The sequence below is a fragment of the Heptranchias perlo genome, chromosome 7 (genome assembly GCF_035084215.1).
Source record: "Heptranchias perlo isolate sHepPer1 chromosome 7, sHepPer1.hap1, whole genome shotgun sequence".
In the NCBI taxonomy this organism is placed as follows: domain Eukaryota; kingdom Metazoa; phylum Chordata; class Chondrichthyes; order Hexanchiformes; family Hexanchidae; genus Heptranchias; species Heptranchias perlo.
The window spans coordinates 3,226,175-3,248,390 of NC_090331.1; the positions used below are offsets into that span (position 1 = coordinate 3,226,175).

The 22,216-nt window shown below is 49.5% G+C and overlaps 1 protein-coding gene across 5 annotated transcripts in view; it reads right to left on the reverse strand.

Moving 5' to 3' along the window:
* tns1b (tensin 1b) overlaps positions 1–22,216 on the reverse strand; it is a 611,533-nt gene that overhangs the window by 405,637 nt on the left and 183,680 nt on the right. For all 5 annotated transcript variants that reach the window (XM_067986941.1, XM_067986942.1, XM_067986943.1 and 2 more), the window contains exon 2: positions 12,487–12,601. In XM_067986941.1, the coding sequence (XP_067843042.1) occupies positions 12,487–12,601 (115 nt within the window). The remainder of the gene's footprint in view (positions 1–12,486; positions 12,602–22,216) is intronic.

Here is a 22,216-nt window from a genome sequence, read left to right on the forward strand (position 1 = left end):
CTCAGTTTACCGTGGACAGTCTCTGTCTCATCCTGTTGAAGTCGGCTTTACCTAAATTTAGAATCTTCGTAGCTGTTAAGGGTTTCTCCCTTTCCAACACAATGTTGAACTCAATCATATTATGATCGCTATTAGAAACATAGAAAATAGGAGCAGGAGTAGGCCATTCGGCCCTTCGAGCCATTCAATATGATCATGGCTGATCCTCTATCTGAATACCATATTCCCGCTCTCTCCCCATACCCCTTGATGCCTTTTGTGTCCAGAAATCTATCCAGCTCCTTCTTAAATATATTCAGTGACTTGGCCTCCACAGCCTTCTGTGGTAGAGAATTCCACAGGTTCACCATCCTCTGAGTGAAGAAATTTCTCCTCATCTCAGTCCTAAATGTCCTACCTGGTATCCTGAGACTGTGACTCCTCGTTCAAACCCTACCCCCACCCCAGCCAGGGGAAACATCCTCCCTGCATCCAGTCTGTCTAGCCCTGTCAGAATTTTATATGTTTCAATGAGATCCCCTCTCATTCTTCTAAACTCGAGTGAATACAGGCCGAGTCGACCCAATCTCTCCTCATATGACAGTGCTGCCATCCCAGGAATCAGTCTGGTGAACCTTCTCTGCACTCCCTCTATATGAAGTATATCCTTTTTTAGGTATGGAGACCAAAACTGCACACAATACTCCAGGTGTGGTCTCACCAAGGCCCTCTATAACTGCAGTAAGATATCCTTGCTCCTGTACTCAAATCCTCTTGTAATAAAGGTCAACATACCATCTGCCTTCCTAACTGCTTGCTGCACCTGCATGTTTGCTTTCAGTGACTGGTGTACAAGAACACCCAGGTCCCTTTGTACATCAACATTTCCCAATCTATCACCATTTAAATAATACTCTGTTTTTCTGTTTTTCCTCCCGAAGTGGATAACTTAACATTTATCCACATTATACTGCATCTGCCATGTATTTGCCCACTCACTCAACTTGTCTAAATCGCCTTGAAGCCTCTTTGCATCCTCCTCACAGCTCACAATCCCACCTAGTTTTGTGTCATCAGCAAACATGGAAATATTACATTCCGTTCCCTCATCCAAATCATCGATATATATTGTGAATAGCTGGGGCCCAAGCACTGATCCCTGCGGTACCCCACTAGTCACTGCCTGCCACCTGGAAAAAGAACCATTTATCCCTACTCTCTATTTCCTGTCTGTTAACCAATTCTCAATCCATGCCAGTATATTCCCACCAATCCCATCTGCTTTAATTTTGCACACTAACCTCTTATGTGGGACTTTATCAAAGGCCTTCTGAAAATCCAAATAAACCACATCCACTGGTTCTCCCTTATCTATTCTACCAGTTACATCCTCAAAAGACTCCAGTAGGTTTGTCAAACATGATTTCCCTTTCATAAATCCATGTTGACTTTGTCTAATCCCATTAATATTTTCTAAGTGTCCTGTTATCACATCCTTTATAATAGATTCTAGCATTTTCCCTACTACTGATGTTAGGCTAACCGGTCTGTAGTTCCCTGTTTTCTCTCTCCCTCCTTTTTTTAAATAGTGGGGTTACATTTGCCACCCTCCAATCTGCAGGAACTGTTCCATAATCTATAGAATTTTAGAAGATGACAACTAATGCATCCACTATTTCCATGGCTACCTCTTTTAGTACTCTGGGATGCAGAATATCACATTAGATAAATGTTCATGCACCATTGGGCTGTTAACTAAATCTGGCTCATTACTCAATATTAAATCTAATATGACCTGCCCCCTTGTTGGTTCTAGGACATATTGTTGCAGAAAGCTGCCCTGAGCACACTCAAGAAATTTGTTACCTTTTTGACATGAGCTGGTATGCTTATCCCGATCAATATGAAAGTTAAAATCCCCCATTAAATCCACTCTGCCTTTGCGACATGCTTGTCTGATCTCTGCGTTTATACATTCTGACACTTCACAGCTGCTACCAGGGGGCCTACACACAACTCCCACCACAGTCCTAAATCCTTTTATATTTCTTACTTCTACCCATACAGTCTCCACTGCCTGCTCACCTCTCGTTACATCCTCTCTGATCATTGAAGTAATTCCATCCTTAATCACGAAGACTACACCTCCCCCTCGACCAGTTTCCCTATCACAGGAACATAGGAACATAGGAACATAGGAACAGGAGTAGGCCATTCAGCCCCTCGTGCCTGCTCCGCCATTTGATAAGATCATGACTGATCTGTGATCTAACTCCATATACCTGCCTTTGGCCCATATCCCTTAATACCTTTGGTTGCCAAAAAGCTATCTGTCTCACATTTAAATTTAGCAATTGAGCTGGTATCAATTGCCGTTTGCGGAAGAGAGTTCCCAACTTCTACCACCCTTTGTGTGTAGAAATGTTTTCTAATCTCACTCCTGAAAGGTCTGGCTCTAATTTTTAGACTGTGCCCCCTACTCCTAAAATCCCCAACCAGCGGAAATAGTTTCTCTCTATCCACCCTATCTGTTCCCCTTAATATCTTATAAACTTCGATCAGATCACCCCTTAACCTTTGAAACTCCAGAGAATACAACCCCAATTTGTGTAATCTCTCCTCGTAACTTAACCCTTGAAGTCCGGGTATCATTCTAGTAAACCTACGCTGCACTCGCTCCAAGGCCAATATGTCCTTCCGAAGGTGCGGTGCCCAGAACTGCTCACAGTGCTCCAGGTGCGGCCTAACCAGGGTTTTGTATAGCTGCAGCATAACTTCTGCCCCCTTGTATTCTCGTCCGCTAGATATAAAGGCCAGCATTCCATTAGCCTTCTTGATTATTTTCTGCACCTGTTCATGACACTTCAATGAACCCCCTAAGTCCCTTTGGACATCCACTGTTTTTAACTTTTTACCATTTAGAAAGTACCCTGTTCTATCCTTTTTTGATCCAAAGTGGATGACCTCACATTTGTCTACATTGAATTCCATTTGCCACAGTTTTGCCCATTCACCTAATCTATCAATATCACTTTGTAATTTTATGTTTTCATCTACACTGCTTACAATGCTTACAATGCCACCAATCTTTGCGTCATCGGCAAACTTAGATATGAGACTTTCTATGCCTTCATCTAAGTCGTTAATAAATATTGTGAAGAATTGAGGCCCCAAGACAGATCCCTGTGGGACTCCACTAGTCACATCCTGCCAATGTGAGTACCTTCCCATTATCCATACTCTCTGTCGCCTTTCGCTCAGCCAATTTCCTAACCAAGTCCGTACTTTTCCCTCGATTCCATGGGCTTCTATCTTAGCTAACAGTCTCTTATGTGGGACCTTATCAAATGCCTTCTGGAAGTCCATATAAATAACATCCATTGACATTCCCCTGTCCACTACTTTAGTCACCTCTTCAAAAAATTCAATCAGGTTTGTCAGGCACGACCTACCTTTCACAAATCCATCCGACAGAGCTTATAACCTGGTATATTCAGTTCCCAGTCCTGACCGTCTTGCAGCCATGTCTCAATAATGGCCGCCATGTCGTACCCTCTAAGTTGAATTTGCGACTGTAATTAATTCAATTTGTTCCTTATTCTCCATGCATTTGTATAAAGAACGCTTATTTGGGCCACACACCCGAACCTGTCCTTCTGCTCTAATGTTATTTTTCTCACACATTTCTTATTTCTCTCTCCTGTACTGGGGCCTCAACTTGTTACCATATGATGTCAATGATGACACTAAGTTAGGTGACACAGTAAGTAGTGTAGATATGATCAGAAAGTTGCAAAGGGACATTGATAGATTAAGTGAGTTGGCAAAACTGTGGCAGATGGAGTTCAGTGTGGGAAAGTGTGAGGTCATCCAGTTTGGGCCTAAGAAAGACAAATCAGAGTATTTTCAAAATGGTGAGAAGCTCGGAACTGTGGAGGAGCAGAGAGTTTTTTTTATTCGTTCATGGGATGTGGGCGTCGCTGGCGAGGCCGGCATTTATTGCCCATCCCTAATTGCCCTTGAGAAGGTGGTGGTGAGCCGACTTCTTGAACCGCTGCAGTCCATGTGGTGAAGGTTCTCCCACAGTGCTGTTAGGAAGGGAGTTCCAGGATTTTGACCCAGCGACGATGAAGGAACGGCGATATATTTCCAAGTCGGGATGGTGTGTGACTTGGAGGGGAACATGCAGGTGGTGTTGTTCCCATGTGCCTGCTGCCCTTGTCCTTCCAGGTGGTAGAGGTCGCGGGTTTGGGAGGTGCTGTCAAAGAAGCCTTGGCAAGTTGCTGCAGTGCATCCTGTAGATGGTACACACTGCAGCCACAGTGCGCCGGTGGTGGAGGGAGTGAATATTTAGGGTGGTGGATGGGGTGCCAATCAAGTGGGCTGCTTTGTCGAGCTTCTTGAGTGTTGTTGGAGCTGCACTCATCCAGGCAAGTGGAGAGTATTCCATCACACTCCTGACTTGTGCCTTGTAGATGGTGGAAAGGCTTTGGGCAATCAGGAGGTGAGTCACTCACCACAGAATACCCAGCCTCTGACCTGCTCTTGTAGCCGCAGTATTTATATGGCTGGTCCAGTTAAGTTTCTGGTCAATGGTGACCCCCAGGATGCTGATGGTGGGGGATTCGGCGATGGTAATGCCATTGAATGTCAAGGGGAGGTGGTTAGACTCTCTCTTGTTGGAGATGGTTATTGCCTGGCACTTGTCTGGCATGAATGCTACTTACCACTTATCAACCCAAGCCTGAATGTTGTCCAGGTCTTGCTGCATGCAGGCACAGACTGCTTCATTATTTGAGGGGATGTGAATGGAACTGAACACTGTGCAATCATCAGCGAACATCCCCATTTCTGACCTTATGATGGAGGGAAGGTCATTGATGAAGCAGCTGAAGATGGTTGGGCCTGGGACACTGCCTTGAGGAACTCCTGCAGCAATGTCCTGGGGCTGAGATGATTGGCCTCCAACAACCACTACCATCTTCCTTTGTGCTTGGTATGACTCCAGCCCTGGAAAGTTTTCCCCCTGGTTCCCATTGACTTCAATTTTACTAGGGCTCCTTGGTGCCACACTCGGTCAAATGCTGCCTTGATGTCAAGGGCAGTCACTCTCACCTCACCTCTGGAATTCAGCTCTTTTGTCCATGTTTGGACCAAGGCTGTAATGAGGTCTGGAGCCGAGTGGTCCTGGCGGAACCCAAACTGAGCTTCGGTGAGCAGGTTATTGGTGAGTAAGTGCCGCTTGATAGCACTGTCGACGACACCTTCCATCACTTTGCTGATGATTGAGAGTAGACTGATGGGGCGGTAATTGGCCGGATTGGATTTGTCCTGCTTTTTGTGGATGGGACATACCTGGGCAATTTTCCACATTGTTGGGTAGATACCAGTGTTGTAGCTGTACTGGAACAGCTTGGCTAGAGGCGCAGCTAGTTCTGGAGCACAAGTCTTCAGCACTACAGCTGGGATGTTGTCAGGGCCCATGGCCTTTGCTGTATCCAGTGCACTCAGCCATTTATTGATATCACGTGGAGTGAATCGAACTGGCTGAAGACTGGCTTCTGTGATGGTGGGGATATTGAGAGGAGGCTGAGATGGATCATCCACTCGGCACTTCTGGCTGAAAATGGTTGCAAACGCTTCAGCCTTGTCTTTTGCACTCACGTGCTGGACTCCGCCATCATTGAGGATGGGGATGTTTACAGAGCCTCCTCCTCCTGTTAGTTGTTTAATTGTCCACCACCATTCACGACTGGATGTGGCAGGACTGCAGAGCTTTGATCTGATTCGTTGGTTGTGAAATCGCTTAGCTCTGTCTACAGCATGTTGCTTCCGCTGTTTGGCATGCATGTAGTCCTGAGTTGTAGCTTCACCAGGTTGGCACCTCATTTTTAGGTACGCCTGGTGCTGCTCCTGGCATGCTCTTCCACACTCCTCATTGAACCAGGGTTGATCCCCTGGCTTGTTGGTAATGGTAGAATGAGGAATATGCCGGGCCATGAGGTTACAGATTGTGCTGGAATACAATTCTGCTGCTGCTGATGGCCCACAGCGCCTCATGGATGCCCAGTTTTCAGCTGCTAGATCTGTTCTGAATCTATCCCATTTAGCATAGTGATAGTGCCACACAACACATTGGATGGTGTCCTCAGTGCGAAGACGGAACTTCATCTCCACAAGGACTGTGCGGTGGTCACTCCTACCAATACTGTCATGGACAGATGCATTTGCGACAGGTAGATTGGTGAGGACGAGATCAAGTAAGTTTTTCCCTCGTGTTGGTTCACTCACCACCTGCCGCAGGCCCAGTCTGGCAGCTCTTCCTTCAGGACTCGGCCAGCTTGGTCAGTAGTGGTGCTACCGAGCCACTCTTGGTGATGGACATTGAAGTCCCCCACCCAGAGTACATTTTGTGCCCTTGCTACCCTCAGTGCTTCCTCCAAGTGGTGCTCAACATGGAGGAGGACTGATTCATCAGCTGAGGGAGGGCGGTAGGTGGTAATCAGCAGGAGGTTTCCTTGCCCATGTTTGACCTGATGCCATGAGATTTCATGGGGTCCGGAGTCAATGTTGAGGATGCGCCAGCGACGCCCACATCCCATGAACAAATTTTTAAAAAAGAAGTGATGCTCCAGTTATACAGAGCTCTGGTCAGAGCCCATCTGGAGACTGGGTTCAGTTCTGGGCACCGCACCTCAGGAAGGAGAGATTGGCCTTGGAGGGGGGGCAGCGCAGATTCACCAGAATTATACCAGGGCTGAAGGGTTAAATTATGAGGACAGGTTGCACAGACTGGGCTTGTATTCCCTCGAGTTTAGAAGATTAAGGGGTGATCTAATCGAGGTGTTTAAGATGATTAAAGGATTTGATCGGGTCGATAGAGAGAAACTATTTCCTCTGGTGGGGGGAGTCCAGAACAAGGGGGCATAACCTTAAAATTAGAGCCAGGCCTTTCAGGGGTGATATCAGGAAGCATTTCCTCACACAAAGGGGAGTGGAAATCTGGAATTCTCTCCCCCAAAAGGATGTTGAGGCTGGGGGTCAATTGAAAATGGCAATACTGAGATTGATAGATTTTTGTTGGGTGGGGGTATTCAGGGTTACGGAACCAAGGTGGGTAGATGGAGTTACGATACAGATCAGCCATGATCTAATTGAATGGTGGAACAGGCTCGAGGGGCTGAATGGCCTCCTCCTGTTCCTATATTCACCTCTAATGTACTGCACAAGAAATAAGGAACAAACTTGCATTTCTATCGCGCCTTTCACAATCTCAGGACGTCTCAAAGTGCTTCACAGCCACTGAAGCACTTTTGAAGTGTAGCCACTGCTGTAATGCAGGAGACGAAACAGGCAAATTCCGCACAGCAAGATCCCACAAACAGCAATGAGACAATGACCAGGTAATCTCACTCAGATGCAAGAGTGCTACCACTGAGCCACGGCTGATACCTTAAGGGCTGTGGATGTTCATGCCCACCAACTTTGCGCCAGTCAGCTGCCAGTCGGGGGTCCTGGAGGGACGAGCCACATTCGCTGCAGCAGCTCTTCTCATCCTTGACATTTGCAGGAAACTGCCACTTGGGGGCAGTACAGTATCACAATTGAGACCAACACACCATTTGCAAATGGGAGCCCACTGGCGGAGTCGTTATTACACGGGGTTTGTACAGGCATCAAAATACAGCAGTACTGACGATGGAATAATAGGCTCAATTACCGACGAGCCGGGGGGGGGGATGAGGGAATCACCTGATCTATCCTGTTTATTTGTTGTCTGAGGAGGCTGCGAGGCCCCCTGTAATTGAATAGTCTGCTCACTGTCCGTGGATCATTCAGACACATGCGCAGAACAGACATCTGCCCGTGGCTGGAGGAGTCACTGAAACCGGACCCCAGTCAGAGCCGGGGCCAGACCCCGGTCAGAGCCGGGGCCAGACCCCGGTCAGAGCCGGGGCCAGTGGGATCGAAGGGGAAGGAATCAGAAAAAAATAACCAGGATCAAATGGAGGTGCAGCACAAAGCTGGGTATGAAATGAAACTATTGTTCACTTTCCCCCATCCAGACATCACTGGTCAGAGCCCAGACATCACTGGTCAGAGTCCAGACATCACTGGTCAGAGTCCAGACATCACTGGTCAGAGTCCAGACATCACTGGTCAGAGACCAGACATCACTGGTCAGAGTCCAGACATCACTGGTCACGGTTATATTGCCCCCACCCCCAGCATAGAATCCGAACTTCACCGGTCACACAGCCCGGCCTCCACCGGTCACACAGCCCGACCTCCACCGGTCACACAGCCCGGCCTCCACCGGTCACACAGCCCGACCTCCACCGGTCACACAGCCCGACCTCCACCGGTCACACAGCCCGACCTCCACCGGTCACACAGTCTGACCTCCACCGGTCACACAGCCCGACCTTCACCGGTCACACAGCCCGACCTCCACCGGTCACACAGCCCGACCTCCACCGGTCACACAGTCTGACCTCCACCGGTCACACAGCCCGACCTTCACCGGTCACACAGCCCGACCTCCACCGGTCACACAGCCCGACCTCCACCGGTCACACAGTCTGACCTCCACCGGTCACACAGCCCGACCTCCACCGGTCACACAGCCCGACCTCCACCGGTCACACAGTCTGACCTCCACCGGTCACACAGTCTGACCTCCACCGGTCACACAGCCCGACCTTCACCGGTCACACAGTCTGACCTCCACCGGTCACACAGCCCGACCTCCACCGGTCACACAGCCCGACCTCCACCGGTCACACAGCCCGACCTCCACCGGTCACACAGCCCGACCTCCACCGGTCACACAGTCTGACCTCCACCGGTCACACAGTCTGACCTCCACCGGTCACACAGTCTGACCTCCACCGGTCACACAGACCGACCTCCACCGGTCACAGTTACACCTCCCCCACTGCTACAGTTTCCTGTACGAAACACAAAACATCTTGGACTTATTTTTTGGACAATCCAATGGTTCCTATTGTAACTCCGAGCTCGTTCCAAAACACAGACACACGAACAGAGCCAGGGAGAGAAGGGAGACAGAGAGATAGAAAGAGAGAGACAGAGAGAGAGAGAGAGAGACAGAGACAGAGAGAGAAAGGAAGACAGAGAGACAAGGAGACAGAGTGCTTGGGCTCCAGCTATTCACAATCTATATCAATGACTTGGATGAGGGGATAAAATGTAATATTTCCAAGTTTGCTGATGGCACCAAACTAGGTGGGAATGTGAGTTGTGAGGAGGATGCAAAGAGGCTTCAAGGGGATATAGACAGGCTAAGTGAGTGGGCAAGAACATGGCAGATGGAATGGAGAGAAATTTGTTGAGTGTATTCAGGAGGAATTTCTCATTCAGTATGTGGATGGCCCGACCAGAGAGGGGGCAAAACTTGACCTCCTCTTGGGAAATAAGGAAGGGCAGGTGACAGAAGTGTTGGTGAGGGATCACTTTGGGACCAGTGATCATAATTCCATTAGTTTTAAGATAGCTATGGAGAAGGATAGGTCTGGCCCAAAAGTTAAAATTCTAAATTGGGGAAAGGCCAATTTTGATGGTATTAGACAGGAACTTTCAGAAGTTGATTGGGAGAGTCTGTTGGCAGGCAAAGGGACGTCTGGTAAGTGGGAGGCTTTCAAAAGTGTGTTAACCAGGGTTCAGGGTAAGCACATTCCTTATAAAGTGAAGGGCAAGGCTGGTAGAAGTAGGGAACCTTGGATGACTCGGGAGATTGAGGCACTAGTCAAAAAGAAGAAGGAGGCATATGACATGCATAGGCAGCTGGGATCAAGTGGATCCCTTGAAGAGTATAGAGATTGCCGGAGTAGAGTTAAGAGAGAAATCAGGAGGGCAAAAAGGGGATATGAGATTGCTTTGGCAGATCAGGCAAAGGTGAATCCAAAGAGCTTCTACAAATACATAAAGGGCAAAAGGGTAACTAGGGAGAGAGTAGGGCCTCTTAAGGATCAACAAGGTCATCTATGTGCAGAACCACAAGAGATGGGTGAGATCCTGAATGAATATTTCACATCGGTATTTACGGTTGAGAAAGGCATGGATGTTAGGGTACTTGGGGAAATAAATAGTGATGTCTTGAGGAGTGTACATATTACAGAGAGGGAGGTGCTGGAAGTCTTAACGCGCATCAAGGTAGATAAATCTCCGGGACCTGATGAAATGTATCCCAGGACGTTATGGGAGGTTAGGGAGGAAATTGCGGGTCCCCTAGCAGAGATATTTGAATCATCCACCGCTACAGGTGAGGTGCCTGAAGATTGGAGGGTAGCAAATGTTGTGCCTTTGTTTAAGAAGGGCGGCAGGGAAAAGCCTGGGAACTACAGACCAGTGAGCCTGACATCTGTAGTGGGTAAGTTGTTAGAGGGTATTCTGAGGGACAGGATCTACAGGCCAGTTTGGGCCAGTTGGCTGATGAATGGCAGATGGAGTTTAATTTAGATAAATGTGAGGTGATGCATTTTGGGAGATCGAATCGGGCCAGGACCTACTCCGTTAATGGTAGGGCGTTGGGGAGAGTTATAGAACAAAGAGATCTAGGAGTACAGGTTCATAGCTCCTTGAAAGTGGAGTCACAGGTGGATAGGGTGGTGAAGAAGGCATTCGGCATGCTTGGTTTCATTGGTCAGAACATTGAATGCAGGAGTTGGGCTGTCTTGTTGAAGTTGTACAAGGCATTGGTGAGGCCACACTTGGAGTACTGTGTACAGTTCTGGTCACCCTATTATAGAAAGGATATTATTAAACTAGAAAGAGTGCAGAAAAGATTTACTAGGATGCTACCGGGACTTGATGGTTTGACTTACAGGGAGAGGTTAGACAGACTGGGACTTTTTTCCCTGGAGAGTAGGAGGTTAAGGGGTGATCTTATAGAAGTCTATAAAATAATGAGGGGCATAGATAAGGTCGATAGTCAAAATCTTTTCCCAAAGGTAGGGGAGTCTATAACGAGGGGGCATAGATTTAAGGTGAGAGGGGAGAGATACAAAAGGGTCCAGAGGGGCAATTTTTTCACTCAAAGGGTGGTGAGTGTCTGGAACGAGCTGCCAGAGGCAGTAGTAGAGGCGGGTACAATTTTGTCTTTTAAAAAGCATTTGGACAGTTACATGGGTAAGATGGGTATAGAGGGATATGGGCCAAGTGCAGGCAATTGGGACTAGCTTAGTGGTATAAACTGGGCGACATGGACATGTTGGGCCGAAGGGCCTGTTTCCATGTTGTAACTTCTATGATTCTATGATTCTATAATATAATGTGGAAAAATGTGAAGTTATCCACTTTGGTGGGAAAAACAGAAATGCAGAGTATTTTTTAAATGGTGAGAGATTGGGAAATGTTGATGTTCAAAGGGACCTGGGTGTCCTTGTACACGAGTCACTGAAAGCAAACATGCAGGTGCAACAAGCAATTAAGAAGACAAATGGTATGTTGGCCTTTATTACAAGAGGATTTGAGTACAGGAGCAAGGATGTCTTACTGCAATTATACAGGGCCTTGGTGAGATCGTACCTGGAATATTGTGTACAATTTTGGTCTTCTTACCTAAGAAAGGATATACTTGCCATAGAGGGAGTGCAGCAAAGGTTCACCAGACTGATTCCTGGGATGGCAGGATTGTCGTATGAGGAGAGATTGAGTCGATGAGGCCTGTATTCTCTAGAGTTTAGAAGAATGAGAGGTGATCTCATTGGAACATACGAGATTCTTACAGGGCTCGACAGGGTAGATGCTGGGAGGATGTTTCCCCTGGCTGGGGAATCTAGAACCAGGGGTCACAGTCTCAGAATAAGGGGGTCGGCCATTTAGGACTGAGATGAGGAGAAATTTCTTCATTCAGAGGGTGGTGAACCTTTGGAATTCTCTACCCCAGAGGGCTGTGGAGGCTCAGTCATTGAGTACATTCAAAACAGAGATCGATAGATTTCTATTAAAGGCATCAAGGGATATGGGGATAGTGCAGGAAAATGGTGTAGAGGTAGAAGATCAGCCATGATCTTGTTGAATGGTGGAGCAGGCTCGAGGGGCCAGATGGCCTACTCCTGCTCCTATTTCTTATGTTCTTATGTTCAGAAAGACAGAGAGAGGGATAGAGAGAGACAGAGACATAGATAGGGAGACAGAGACAAACACATTAACAGAGAGTGAGAGAGAGAAAGGGAGACAGAGAGAGACAGACAGGAAGAGGGAGAAAGAGAGAGAGAGAGAGAGAGAAAAAGAGAGAAACAGAGACACACACATACAGATACACACATAGACAGAGACACAAAGACAGAGAAAGAGGGAGAGACACAAACAGACACACACGCACAGATACACACACAAATAGAGAGAGACCAACACATAGACAGACAGAAGAGACCCACACACATCGTAAGAGACGGGCAGACAGACACAGAGAGAGAGATAGACGCACACAGTCATAAGGGAACATAGCCGTAAAATTGAATTAAATGGCCCATGACTCACCGCGGCATGCGGTTCCATCCTTGGTAATTATCTGCTTGCAGACAGCACACGGTTTCAGTTTCTTGAAGGTCTTTGCTTTGAAGGTGTGGCAGTTTGAGGCTTCGCGATCTTCAGGCTAACGGTGGACAAAGGAAACAAACAATCAGATTCAAATATCGGCTGACAGTAATATTTATATCATCATGTCAATTTCACCCTCCCCCCTCCCTGAAAGCACCGACTCTCATTGAGGTACAGTTCCACAGACACTGGCTCTCACTGGGGTACAGTTCCACAGACACAAACTCTCACTGGGGTACAGTTCCACAGACACTGACTCTCACTGGGGTACAGTTCCACAGACACTGACTCTCACTGGGGTACAGTTCCACAGACACAAACTCTCACTGGGGTACAGTTCCACAGACACTGACTCTCACTGAGGTACAGTTCCACACACACTGACTCTCACTGGGGTACAGTTCCACAGACACTGACTCTCACTGAGGTACAGTTCCACACACACTGACTCTCACTGGGGTACAGTTCCACACACACTGACTCTCACTGGGGTACAGTTCCACAGACACTGACTCTCACTGGGGTACAGTTCCACAGGCACTGACTCTCACTGGGGTACAGTTCCACAGACACTGACTCTCACTGGGGTACAGTTCCACAGACACTGACTCTCACTGGGGTACAGTTCCACAGACACTGACTCTCACTGGGGGACAGTTCCAAAGACACTGACTCTCACTGGGGTACAGTTCCACAGACACTGACTCTCACTGGGGTACAGTTCCACAGGCACTGACTCTCACTGGGGTACAGTTCCACAGACACTGACTCTCACTGGGGTACAGTTCCACAGACACTGACTCTCACTGGGGTACAGTTCCACAGACACTGACTCTCACTGGGGGACAGTTCCAAAGACACTGACTCTCACTGGGGTACAGTTCCACAGACACTGACTCTCACTGGGGTACAGTTCCACAGACACAAACTCTCACTGGGGTACAGTTCCACAGACACTGACTCTCACTGAGGTACAGTTCCACACACACTGACTCTCACTGGGGTACAGTTCCACAGACACTGACTCTCACTGGGGTACAGTTCCACAGACACTGACTCTCACTGAGGTACAGTTCCACAGACACTGACTCTCACTGGGGTACAGTTCCACAGACACTGACTCTCACTGGGGTACAGTTCCACAGACACTGACTCTCACTGGGGTACAGTTCCACAGGCACTGACTCTCACTGGGGTACAGTTCCACAGGCACTGACTCTCACTGGGGTACAGTTCCACAGACACTGACTCTCACTGGGGTACAGTTCCACAGACACTGACTCTCACTGGGGTACAGTTCCACAGGCACTGACTCTCACTGGGGTACAGTTCCACAGGCACTGACTCTCACTGGGGTACAGTTCCACAGGCACTGACTCTCACTGGGGTACAATGATACTGAGGAAATGAGGGACCTGGTGCCCTGTGGGACTGGGTCCGTCACCTGGTGCCCTAACTCGATGTTGAGTGATGGTGCGAGAGGGGGTGCTGTTATCTGTGTCCCAATTCGGACGATGGGGCTTCGCTCGCTGGTCCAAACCGCTGTCGGCCTCAATGGAACCACGCTGACCGTTCGTGACACTGTCCTCCATTGCCCGGGGGGGTCTGAACTCTGAGTAACTGTGCCCATTAAAATCGTCAGACATTACTGTCATTGTGTCTCAGAAACAGATCACTGCCTGGGCCGTCAGCCAGTCATCCCCCAGCCTGCCCTTACAGCCCACAACACTCGGTCTCAACAAAGAAGGAGTGTGTTTGACTAACATTCACCGATGTTTATTAAAAGGGGACAAGTAGAGGGCACTCAGGGAACACACTGGGCTTAAGAGAGATGTATCTAAAATCACCATCAAGCTGGGAGGTGATGGAGACACAAATCAGGGAAGAAAATAATTGACCCAACAGCAACTGAAATGCAGACTCGAGGAACTCCACACTTCCTACCTGAACAATGTCTCAGCTGTAGAGTACATAGCAGGCACGGTATCTGTCCCCTGAACTCTCCGGTCTTGTTCTCTCCAAATTGCCCTCCTCCCCTTATCCTCACTGACACTTTGGTAAGTAGGAAATTAAAAGAAATATTGCAGGAAGCTAAAAAAGGGGAGTTATTTATAGTGCAGCTGCTAAAGAGAGCGAGAGATGGAGAGGGAGACAGGCAGACAGAGAGAGAGACAGACAAAGGGGGAGAGAGAGAGACAGGCAGAGAGAGAGAGACAGGCAAAAGGGCAGAGACAGGCAGAAGGGCAGAGACAGGCAAAGGGGCAGAGTCATCGAGGGGCAGAGGCAGCGAGAGGCAGAAAGAGAGGAAAGAAGTAAGAAAAATAGAGAGAGAGACAGACAGACAGAGGGAGACACAGAGAAATAGACAGGGACAGAGAGAGGCAGTGAAAGAGACAGAGACAGAGGGCTACAGAGACGGGGAGAGACAGCGAGAGGGGGGAGACAGCAGAGAGAGGGGGAGATAGCGAGAGAGGGACAGAGAGAGAGCGAGAGAAAGCGAGAGGCAGAGAGAGAGACAGAGAGAGAGAGAGAGAGAGACAGAGAGGGAGAGACAGAGACAGACAGAGACAGAGAGGCAGAGAGAGGGACAGACAGAGAGAGACAGGGGAATTAAGGAAAAGTAAAAAAATCAGACAGTGTAGTTTAAAGCCATGCAGTGTTAGAATTCTGGACTCAGGCAGTATTGCGGCAGTGCGTAATGGACAGTGTGTCCTTGTCTAAACACACGGAGGAACTATTGGGCCGTCTGTGAACTGAGTTCGACCCTCCTGAGGCTGACATCACCACTCATTTCTGTTGCTCAAATTGCCCGTGGTTGACCCACAATTTCCCAAATCCGGTCACCGTCATTCTAAACACAGCTGATTATTTCATGGTCACAGAGGGGATGTAGTGGTGTCAAAATGATAAACTCCACCAAATCCCGGGCTCCCAGAGGTGATAACTTTCTCCAGTTAAACACTGCTTGCTGACAGGCTCACAAAAATAAACCTGTCCACCAGAGACACTCGCTGGGACACAGGGACCTGCAGCTGCTCCTTCCTTTGACGTGCCCAGTCTCACCTGTTGTGAGGCTCTGTCCAGCACCTGGTAAAACACAGGGCAGACACTGGCTTGTGAGAGCCTCTACTGGGATCTTCTGCTGGACTAGGAACAGGAGGAGGCCATTCTGCCCATTGACCCTGTTACATGGGAACAGGAGGAGGTCATTCAGCCCATCGATCCTGTTACATGGGAACAGGAGGAGGCCATTCGGCCCCTTGAGCCATTCAATCAGATCCTGGCTAAGCTGTACCTCAACCCCATTTACCTGCCTTTGCTCCATATCCCTCGATACCCTAGCCCAACAAGAATCTACCGATCTCAGCCTTGCAAGCTCCAACTGACCCCCAGCATCCACAGCCTTTTGGGGGAGAGAGTTCCTGATTCCCACTACCCTTTGTCTGAAAAAATGCTTCTTGATTTCACTCCTGAACGGCCTTGGTCTAATGTGCCCCTTTTTCTGGACTCCCCCACTAGGAAATTATCCGAACACCTTCCTACAACACCCTGCTTCGGAACAATCTGAGAGGGTTGGCCACCGTAAGGTTTGGCCACACTAGGCCCAGAGACTGCCTCTTGGATATCCTCTCCTCCATTGGGCACCATGGTTGAGTCCGACCAAGCAAGAGTCAGCAATCTTGGGAAAGAAAGGAACAAGCCAGACAGATTAACAAGGTGTCAGCTGTGGCTCAGTGGGCAGCACTCTCGCCTCTAAGTCCAAAAGTCATGGGTTTAAGCCCACTCCACAGACTTGAGCATATAATCCAGGCTGGTACTTCAGTGTAGTACTGAGGGAGTGTGAATTTATGCACAGCAAGGTCCCACAAACAGCAATGAGATAATGACTGGTTAATCTGTTTTTAGTGATGTTGGTTGAAGGATAAATATTGGCCAGGACACCAAGGGGAACTCTCTTCTTTGAAATAGTGGCGATGGGATCTTTTACATCCCAGAGAGGGCAGGTGAGGCCTCGGTTTAACGTCTCATCTGAAAGACGGCACCTCCGACAGTGCAGCACTCCCTCAGTACTGACCCTCCGACAGTGCAGCGCTCCCTCAGTACTGACCCTCCGACAGTGCAGCGCTCCCTCAGTACTGACCCTCCGACAGTGCAGCGCTCCCTCAGTACTGACCCTCCGACAGAGCGGCACTGCATCGTCACTGTGTTGAAAGACCGATCGCACTGTCTCCCTCTCCAACTCATTCTCGAGACCTTAAAACTGTGGGACTCCTCCCCTCCCTCTGTCTTCCCACAATCTACGGGCTTTTGAATCCCAACCTGCCCAATGCTTCGCATCGTCTCGGATTCCCAATTTTAAAAAAACACTTCTTTTTTTGCCCTGTGCTCTGTGATGTCATGTCTGTCTCAAACAACTCCAGAAGGGAATAAGCAAACAGTTCTGGTCAGACAGGCAGGCAAATCCCAGTCTGAGCTCACAGCCAACAATCCCTGGTTTAATGAGGATTAAACTCTAAGTCAACTCTGGCACACTTTCCCTGAGGCCTTCCCTCCCTCCAGTCACTCACTGAACTGTAAGATGAGCAGTCAGGTACTGGTGAATACCAGTCCAGGAAGTTGCTCACAGATGTTCCCTCTCCGCTGCCTTCTCTTCACTGGAGACCACGGAACTGGGGATTCCGCCGCACTCCACCGGAGACCCCGTTCACCGCGGAACTGGGGATTCCCCCGCACTCCACCGGAGACCCCGTTCACCGCGGAACTGGGGATTCCCCCGCACTCCACCGGAGACCCCGTTCACCACGGAACTGGGGATTCCCCCGCACTCCACCGGAGACCCCGTTCGCCACGGAACTGGGGATTCCCCCGCACTCCACCGGAGACCCCGTTCACCACGGAACTGGGGATTCCCCTGCACTTCCAACAATGTGACGGTGGCAGAACAGGAGCAGCTCCAATGATATTCCTGCCAATGGTTATTACACTATTACATGGTTCCTGCACTGATTTTACACTCTTCCTGGTCTGGTGGTGCTCTTACTGTTGTTACTGCACTGATATTACACTGTTACTGTTGTCACTACACTGTCACTGCACTGATTTTACACTGTTACTGCACGGATATTACACTGACACATTGGGCCAGAATTTACTGTCAAAGTCATGGTGAGACTAACAGCGATTACCGTTATTTATCCACAAATCACACAGCAACTTCAGGCGAGGGCAGAGGCGCAGTGAAACGCCAAGATCTGTAAGTTTCTGTCCGAGATGTGCTGCTCACCCCGTCAGACTCACGAGAAAGGCATCTCGCTGTCTGCTCACCAGTTAAACACATTGAACGGCGTGAAGTTCCTGTTTTGGGCGGTTGATATGAACTAAACTCGCCACTGAAAGTCAGGCCGTGTCCTTTTCAGTCTAAGTACCTTTTAACGGCGTGGTAAGTCTTAATTACTGCCAAACAACCTCTCTGGCCCAGAGAATTAACCTTTACAAGTGTGGAGTCTCATTCCCATAGATTTTAATTGTTGTTGGAGATTTTTTTTAAACGTGAATAACCTTTTCTTTCTGTCTCTTTTCTCTCTCCCTCTTAATCCAATCGTTCTCTCCCTTACTGTCCCTGATTTGACATTGAATTCACGATTCCAACTTACACTTCCTGGTTCAGTCTCTGCACTGGTATTAACCATTCCTCAATCTGATTGGTTAAGGAGATACCCAGTTGCTTGTCCTGTTCACACAGGTCCCAGATGCCCTGTAGAGAGCACCGCGCTGACTGGCTGTCCCGCTGACAGTAACTTGCCGTGTAAAACCTCACGGAAAGTCTATGGGCAAGGACAAGACGAATGAACGGAGGGTGCAGATCATTCGCCGTTTACAGTAAATTCTGGCCTAATGTTATTACACTGTGACTGCACTGATATTACACTGAAAACCTGCCACGATGTGGCTCGGGATCAAATTTTGTTTGAAAATCACTCCTGTGAAGCAGCTTGGGACGTTTTTGTCTCTCGGTGTGAGTGTCCCTGGATTTGGTCTCTCGGTGTGAGTGTCCCTGGATTTGGTCTCTCGGTGTGAGTGTCCCTGGATTTGGTCTCTCGGTGTGAGTGTTCCTGGATTTGGTCTCTCGGTGTGAGTGTCCCTGGATTTGGTCTCTCGGTGTGAGTGGGCCCTGGATTTGGTCTCTTGGTGTGAGTGTCCCTGGATTTGGTCTCTCGGTGTGAGTGTCCCTGGATTTGGTCTCTCGGTGTGAGTGTTCCCTGGATTTGGTCTCTCGGTGTGAGTGTCCCTGGATTTGGTCTCTCGGTGTGAGTGTCCCTGGATTTGGTCTCTCGGTGTGAGTGTCCCTGGATTTGGTCTCTCGGTGTGAGTGTCCCTGGATTTGGTCTCTCGGTGTGAGTGTCCCTGGATTTGGTCTCTCGGTGTGAGTGTCCCTGGATTTGGTCTCTCGGTGTGAGTGTCCCTGGATTTGGTCTCTCGGTGTGAGTGTCCCTGGATTTGGTCTCTCGGTGTGAGTGGGCCCTGGATTTGGTCTCTCGGTGTGAGTGGGCCCTGGATTTGGTCTCTCGGTGTGAGTGTCCCTGGATTTGGTCTCTCGGTGTGAGTGGGCCCTGGATTTGGTCTCTCGGTGTGAGTGTCCCTGGATTTGGTCTCTCGGTGTGAGTGTCCCTGGATTTGGTCTCTCGGTGTGAGTGTCCCTGGATTTGGTCTCTCGGTGTGAGTGTCCCTGGATTTGGTCTCTCGGTGTGAGTGTCCCTGGATTTGGTCTCTCGGTGTGAGTGTCCCTGGATTTGGTCTCTCGGTGTGAGTGTCCCTGGATTTGGTCTCTCGGTGTGAGTGGGCCCTGGATTTGGTCTCTTGGTGTGAGTGGGCCCTGGATTTGGTCACCACCTCCTCATCCCTTCACTCACCAGCTTTTGATTTTTTTCCCAGCTCTCTATTTTTTCAGCCTACCTGTTTTGCTCCTTTAATTCCAGGGTGTGGCGGGACCTCCCCCCCTCAAACCCCCTCTGGTTTCCCATTTCCCTGCTTTGTCTTTTATGATGTAAACAGTGTTTAACTGCAAAGAGCAGCGAGAGGCCCTGCTGCAGAGTGAGTGAAGGTGACTGAAGGACGGGCCCAAGCTCCAGCAATCAAACCTCAACGGGAAAAACACGAGCGGCCGGAGAGAGCGGGAAACAAGACAAGCTGTGACTGGAGGATGAACGGGGGAGAGGTGCAAACCGAACTCCACAGCACGCGGCCGGGAGCTGGAGAGTCGTGGTGCCCGGAAAAGGCCTCAGAGCTCCAGGGAAAGACCGGCTTTAGAAGATAAGGTTGCTTCGAATCCAACTGTCAAAGGTTTGGGCGGGCAGGAGTACTCGGAATAATTTCCCTGTGAGGGGGAAGTCTGTGGGCCCGGATTAAAGTGTTGATCCAGGCCCATCCCAGGGTTAGAATATCTCACTCGTGCACTTGCTCTATTGCTGAGCCCGCCCCTTCGGACAAGCAACAATTTGCATTTGTATAGCGCCTTTAACATAGTGAAACGTCCCAAGGCGCTTCGTAGGAACAATTATCAAACAAAAATTTGACACCGAGTCACATAAGGAGATATTAGGATAGGTGACCAAAAGTTTGGTCAAAGACGTAGGTTTTAAGGAGCGTCTTAAAGGAAGAGAGTGAGCTAAACAGGGAGGGAATTCCAGAGCTTAGGGCTTCGGCAGCTGAAGGCACGGCCGCCAATGGTGGAGCAAAGGGAGTGGAGATGGACAAGAGCCCAGAATTAGAGCAGAGCAGAGATCTCGGAGGGTTGTGGGAGGTTACTGAGATAGGGAGGGGCGAGGGCCATGGAGGGATTTGAACACGAGGATGAGAATTTTAAAATCGAGGCATTCCCAGACCGGGAGCCGATGTAGGTCAGCGAGCACAGGGGGTGATGGGTGAACAGGGCTTGGTGCGAGTTAGGATACGGACAGCAGAGTTTGGGATGAGCTCAAATTTACGCAAAGTGGAAGGTATGAATTCTCAGTGTGAGCAGGAGCAGGCCATATTGCTTCCCAACGGCTCTCTGATGTAAACAGAAGATTCTGGAAAGAAATAGGGCAACGAAATGTTCAAATCTGTAACTGGACTGCAGAGGAATAAATGTGGATCCTCCCCTCCACCAGGCGTTCACTCTTTCTATCCTTCTCCAGATATACTGTATCAATAAACAAACATCTATCATGTGGTTAGTCTGACTCTTCCTCCTCTCCCCACAAACCTCACATTGACTCCTCAGTCTGCTCTTGTTTATCTATCCCTCTCCCCTAGGACTTGCCTGTCACGGACCCTGGTTTAATTGGACCGAGGCGGTCACTTCAATCATCGTAGATGACAAGACTAAATTGTTGTGTTACAATGCAGTACCACACCCCTCCAATGGACAGCCCACCCTCCTGATTCTCAGGTCCTTGAGGCTCCTCAATCAACCTCTAATTACTGGGGGAAAGTGATCAGGTACAATTCTCCATGGAGCCCCTGTGACTGCCTTAACCGCCTCGGGTCGTTCTCTCTGTGCTCGGACCGTAAAGCCGTCAATGTCAATCTGACTCAGTTTAATAGTAATTACAAATCATCCTTTACCGTTCCCTTGGCCTCTCATAGGTCAACTGGACGCAGAGTGCAGCAAGGGAGAGATCCTATGTCCAAAGGCAAGGAAGAGACCCCACCCTCCAACAGAGAGAGAGAGAGAGAGAGAGACCCCACCCTCCAACAGAGACCCTACCCTCCAACAGAGAGAGAGAGAGAGAGAAAGGCCCCACCCTCCAACAGAGAGAGAGACCCCACCCTCCAACAGAGAGAGTGAGAGAGAGACCCCACCCTCCAACAGAGAGAGAGAGACCCTACCCTCCAACAGAGAGAGCGAGGGAGAGACCCCACCCTCCAACAGAGAGAGAGAGACCCCACCCTCCAAGAGAGAGAGAAAGAGAGACCCCACCCTCCAACAGAGAGAGACCCCACCCTCCGAGAGAGAAAGAGAGAGACCCCACTTTCCAACAGAGAGAAAGAGAGACCCCACCCTCCAACAGAGAGAGAGAGAGAGAGAGACCCCACCCTCCAACAGAGAGAGAGGGAGAGACCCCACCCTCCAACAGAGAGAGAGAGACCCCCACCCTCCAACAGAGAGAGCAAGACCCCACCCTCCAACAGAGAGAGAGACCCCACCCTCCAACAGAGAGCGTGAGAGTGATGCCACCCGCCAACAGAGAGACCCCACCCTCTAACAGTGAGAGAGAGAGAGAGCGACCCCACCCTCCAGTGAGAGAGAGAGAGAGCGAGAACCCCCCCTCCAACAGTGAGACAGAGACCCCATCCTCCAACCGAGAGAGAGAGAGACCCCACCCTCCAACCGAGAGAGAGAGAGACCCAACCCTCCAACAGTGAGAGAGAGACCCTACCCTCCAACAGAGAGAGAGTGAGAGAGAGAGAGACCCCACCCTCCAACAGTGAGAGAGAGAGAGCCCACCCTCCAACAGAGAGAGAGAGAGAGACCCCACCCTCCAACAGAGAGAGAGACTCCACCCTCCAACAGTGAGAGAGAAACCCCACCCTCCAACAGTGAGACAGAGACCCCACCCTCCAATAGTGAGAGAGAGAAAGACCCCACCCTCCAATAGTGAGAGAGACTCTACCCTCCAATAGTGAG